At 42.5% G+C, this 5152-nt stretch overlaps 1 protein-coding gene across 1 annotated transcript; it reads left to right on the top strand.

Moving 5' to 3' along the window:
• The first annotated feature begins 2871 nt into the window (after positions 1-2871).
• LOC132891365 (zona pellucida sperm-binding protein 4-like) lies at positions 2872-4637 on the top strand. Its single transcript, XM_060928874.1, has 8 exons — positions 2872-3142; positions 3221-3408; positions 3501-3598; positions 3668-3822; positions 3899-4091; positions 4171-4318; positions 4403-4478; positions 4555-4637. The coding sequence occupies exons 1-8, from the start codon at positions 2875-2877 to the stop codon at positions 4635-4637; spliced, it is 1209 nt and encodes a 402-aa protein (XP_060784857.1). The 5' UTR covers positions 2872-2874.
• Positions 4638-5152: the final 515 nt, after the last annotated feature.

A 5152-nucleotide genomic window follows, 5' to 3' on the forward strand; every position in this document is an offset into this window, starting at 1 on the left:
TCATTACTGCGATGATCTGGCGACTTATCCAGGGTGTACTCCGCCTCTCGCCCATAGCCAGCTGGGATAGGCTCCAGCTTGCCTGTGACCCTGTACAGGATAAGCGGCTACAGATAATGGATGGATGGATGGATGGATGGATGGAAATTCATTTTAGTTTTAGCATGAAGTCTGTTTTGTTGAAGTTATAAACTGTTCATTGATGGAGATTTGAGTGCAAGACTGTTCATGAATAACTGCAGTCCTGAAGTTATCATGTCAATTTTAGTCCTAAACCATCATAGCAAATCTATAAGTGTCCAGAGTCATCTTCTATGTGTATCTTTCGACTGTCCATATGGGGCTGTCCTCCATAGGAGCAATGTGATGAGACTCCAGCCACAAGTAGGGCATCAGGATGGATCAGACAGGTCTGAAGAGCAGGAAAGGCCAGCATCACTGGTATCTCAGGATTGACGTGTAACTTGACAAAGAGAGAGACAGACAGAGGAAGAGATAAAGAGAGGGAAGGTGGGGGAAAGGGAGAGAGAGAAAACATAGGTTGTTAGGTATGCCTGTTGTCATCTAATGGTTAAGAGCAGTATACATCGTGTGCTGAGTGCAAGCAGGGACTCTGGCAAGAATAACGATGACAGCATAACTAAGAAGGAAAGCCCGAAGGTAACATAGACATGAGGGTGCCCTGGGACATAAAGCAGCCACCCACTCCAACGTCAACATGAAGCACAACTTTGATTTAAAAGAAAATATGTATAGGCGACTGATGAGTTATGAAAATCAGCATTGTCAAAATGGGCTTTTAAGAAGTTTTTAAAAGATGATCTTAAAGTTCATGACACTGGGCGCTGGAAGTCAGAGTTGGGGGTGCTGAGAGGAAGTTTATATAATGCCGTAATATTAAATGCAATGCAGCAGCACAGCATTGGTGATTTTTGTATTCATTTGAATGGGCAACCACATTTCACACCAATTTCAGAGTATTTTACACTACATCAGCAAACCTGAACACCAACTTGCTGTATGTACTGTAAAAGCAGCATAGTACCATATTCAGCTAATGGGTAGTTCACACATGGAAGGCAGGTTTATTCTTCATCAGTAATACATTTATTATTTATTGACTGAGGCACAACCTATACGGGCAGCAATAGAACAATTGACCTTCATGACACATGCACACACACTGCAACAGAAAACATTAATGAGTAACTGTTAACAGGCCACAACTTTGCAAACAGGCTTTCACTGAAGAACAGACTCCAGAACACCAGCTCCACACAAGAGATGTCTTCATGCTCTCATTAAAACATGCCACACTACAGGATCCATGACAGAAACAAGAAAAAAACATAACTTACTAAATTATATACACAATCCATATGCCCTATAACTGGTGAGACAGGACACTGAGAGACAGGGAATCTGAAGTGGCCATGAAAAATCATGATCGGTGTATCCCTATAACTAATCATCCAGCAGCACCAAAACACCAAGTTTAAAACAATGAGCAAACAATTTGAAAACCATCTGGCTTCTATATGAAAATGGGATTTCTTGTGCTTCCGAAACTTTCCCCCTGCTTTTTGCCAGATGCCAAACCCATCTTTCACAAAGTTTCCATCTCACCTCATCCTGCCTATACTGACAAGGTTCCTCTGAATGGCAGAGGAGCACAAGAAGCATACAGCTTTGTCATTTTCCCTAAAGTAGTGAAGCCATGTCCATTGTGAAAACCAGCCTAACTTGAAGGATCAGGTAAAGTTTTTGTTTCCAAAACCCTGGTTGGAAATGAAAACTCTGTTGGCTGGAAAGGCTCTTCACCAATGGGATAATTAGCTGTGACTTACCGGCGAGCTGCCATAGGACCATCAGGAGGGGAGGTAACGTTAGCATTGATGGTAGCTACACTGATGTCAGGTAGCACTTGCTGCTCCAATTTCTCCTCCTCAGAACTGCTGAAGTGACAAGGGTCTGCTTGGAAGCCAAGTGTGCTCTCACTGCTCTGGCAGGTTTTTTTTTGTTGTTGTTGTTGTTTGATTATAGGACCATTAAAGAAATCCTATATTCTTTTTTGCTCCATTACCACTACTAAATCCTTTCAGTGCACCTCACATGCCTAATGTTATCTACATCATACGTTCATATTCCACATTTGTGCATCAGATAGACTACACAGAAAATACACTGAATGTTCGAAAATGAAATCAAATATTTAAAAAAAAAGTTGTTTGTTGGATGTTAGACCTACTACTATGCTACTCTCAAAATCAAATGAAATAAAAGTTTTATAAATTGATTTGTTTAGATTTTTTGCCTTGCAGTTACAGCCTCCTCACCAGTAGGGGGTGCTGCAGCCCTCTCAGCACCCCTACTTCCAGCACTCCTGAATGCTCACAAAAATTTTTGATGCTTAGATGCATCAAAATCCTGCTGTACTTCCTCTGCCGCATATAGACTCAATAAAGCCTGGACTTTACTGTTGGTCTATTTGTTTGTGGTGTTTTTTAATTTCCTATGGACAGAACAAAAGTAACAAAGACATGGTAATCAAGTATTAAAGATTCCACTTGCTTCTGATGTGATTAACATGTTTTGTAATCTAAGGTTTGTTTCAGAAGATCTTAAAGTGAGAAGTAGATAATTTTTCTTTTTTTCTTTTTTTTTTTTCAATTCCACACTAACATAGGAGAGTTTCCAGCCAACAAAACATGAATGCAGTCATTAATGCAGTTAATAATGACACATGGCTGGAACACTCTTAATGAGTAATTGAGTAGGAGGAGACACCAGTCACAATTAGGACAAAAGACACAATAAAAGGCCCCTGTTGCTCAGTAGCTACAGTAGGTATTGGTGTCTGGGTGGTTGGGAATAATGGCAAATACAGGGGTTAGGTTGGTGCTTGTGGGGCTTTTTCTTGTAAGCAGTATGTCTGCATCCCTACTACCTGTGAAATTGCCTTCTCAAGATCCTTGGCTTCCTGTAAAACCTACTTTGCAGCTACAGACTCCTGGCCATGTTGACAAATGTCAAGTGCAAGACTATGAAAGGGTTCCTTGTGGAGAACCTGGTATAAAAGCTACTCGATGCAATGCTATAAGCTGCTGTCTTGATGGCCAGGGGTGCTATTATGGGAAAATGGGTAAGCTTGGCATCCTATTTGACTTGGCTGGGATAAAAATGATACTGACTCTTTGTTTCTCCTCCTTGGTGTTGCCAGTGACAGTCCAGTGTACCCTTGATGGCCAGTTTGTGTTGGTGGTGGCCAGAGACACAACACTTCCTAGGATAAGCCTGGACTCTATCAGCCTGTTGGGAGGAAACTCAGGACCCTGTAGTCCTGTTGACTCAAACACAGCCTTTGCTATATACCAGTTCCCTGTAACTGCTTGTGGGACTACCAGGAAGGTTTGTAAATCCCTCCCCCCCCCCCCCCCAAAAAAAAAGGGGCCTTAATTTTGCTTGCCATGTTTAGAAAGCATACACTCCACTCTGTCCAGGTACAAGCTGGTTATGTGGTCTATGAAAACAGGATGTTCTCTACCTATGATGTTGGAGTTGGACCCCATGGCTCAATTACAAGAGACACTCACTATGAGTAAGCTAATTAAAACTCATAGCAATGGATTCTTTAAGGTTTTTACAGATCTATTGTGTTCTTTTGTAGGCTTTACTTCCAGTGTAAATATTCAGGTGTTGGCTTTGGGGCTCTGGCTATTGAACCTTCAGTCAATCATCTTGTGCCTGTTGTTGCTCCTGGACCACTCCAAGTAGAACTAAGATTAGGAAAAGGTTCATGTGTCACAAAGGGTTGTGTAGAAGGTAAGCAACTTCTGGATATTAGCAGGCAGTCTGAATTTGTCAAGGGTGTCAAGAACTGATTCCTGTCTCCCAACAGAACAAGTAGCCTATACCTCATACTACAGTGTTCCTGACTACCCTGTGATAAAGGTTCTGAGGGAGCCTGTGTATGTTGAGGTGCATATCACTGGGAGAACTGACCCAAATATTGTCCTGGTTTTGGGTGACTGCTGGGCAACTACTTCCCCTAACCCATATAGCCTTCCCCAATGGGACCTTTTGGTGAATGGGTACAGTATGTTTACATGTCTCACTTGCATAGTTCTGTTCCTCTACTTCACAGAAATGATAACCTTGTGTATTCTGTAGGTGTCCATACAAGGATGACCGCTATCTGTCCAAGCTGATACCAGTGACTGGGATGTCTGGACTTGCATACCCTTCTCATTACAGACACTTTGTCCTGAAGATGTTTACGTTTGTGGATCAGACCTCTGTGGCTCCACTGCATGAGATGGTAAAGAAATGTATAAAATTACACTACTTTTTTTTTTTGGAAATTGGTTCTATTGCCTAGCTTCCCCCCCCCCCCCCCCCCCAGCTCTACATCCACTGCAGTACAGCTGTCTGTCTCCCAACTGCACAAGACTCTTGTGAACCAATGTGCACCAAGAGAAGTAGGTAGACCCCTTAACACTACTTGCTTCCCCCCCCCCCCCCGACTGGCTTATAGACTTTCTTTCTCTCTCTTAGGAAGAGATGCTGCAGCAGGAGGGAGGTCTCCTGGTGCATCAGGAATAGTGTCTAGTGGAGGAGTGATCTTTATGCAAGTTTGAATCTTTGAAAATAAAGACGCCATACTGTGGTTTGACTTGTTTATCTTGACATTGTCCATGTTGGCTATGGATTTGTAAATGGGTGGTGTTCATCTATCCTTGAATACACTTGGTGCAACAGATTATGCACTGGTAAATTACATGTTTCTTTAACTCTGTGCGGCTTTTGATGCTGTGCCTCATTCTTCAACATACTAGGTACTGGAGTGTCCAATCTTCTCCTGGAAGGGCCAGTGTGGGTGCAGGTCATTCCAACTAGGCAGAAGCCTTCCTTTAAGTCTCAATTGACTGGTGAAAGTAGGTATGGTTCCTGGTCAGTTGGACTGCAACTATAATGGTGAAGGATGGACACCTCTGGAATGGCTTTATTAGAATAAAAAAAGGCTCTTGACTAGGTGTTTCCTGGAGGTGGCTTTTTTTTTAAATAAGTCCCACTGCTGAGTAAATTGGTTGCAGCCGTGGTAGTGGTTTCATCTGCATGCTGAAGACACAGGCTTATCTTTCAGCAAAGCCCA

This window comes from Neoarius graeffei, chromosome 9, assembly GCF_027579695.1.
Source record: "Neoarius graeffei isolate fNeoGra1 chromosome 9, fNeoGra1.pri, whole genome shotgun sequence".
Classification (NCBI taxonomy): domain Eukaryota; kingdom Metazoa; phylum Chordata; class Actinopteri; order Siluriformes; family Ariidae; genus Neoarius; species Neoarius graeffei.

What these genes read in the sequence shown, in the direction of transcription:
- LOC132891365 (XM_060928874.1), top strand. Translation starts at nt 2,875, where the DNA reads ATGGCAAATACAGGGGTTAGGTTGGTGCTTGTGGGGCTTTTTCTTGTA. An exon ending in CTTGTGGGACTACCAGGAAG is followed by an intron (nt 3,409 to 3,500) that starts GTTTGTAAATCC and finishes CACTCTGTCCAG; the next exon opens with GTACAAGCTGGTTATGTGGT. An exon ending in ACAAGAGACACTCACTATGA is followed by an intron (nt 3,599 to 3,667) that starts GTAAGCTAATTA and finishes GTTCTTTTGTAG; the next exon opens with GCTTTACTTCCAGTGTAAAT.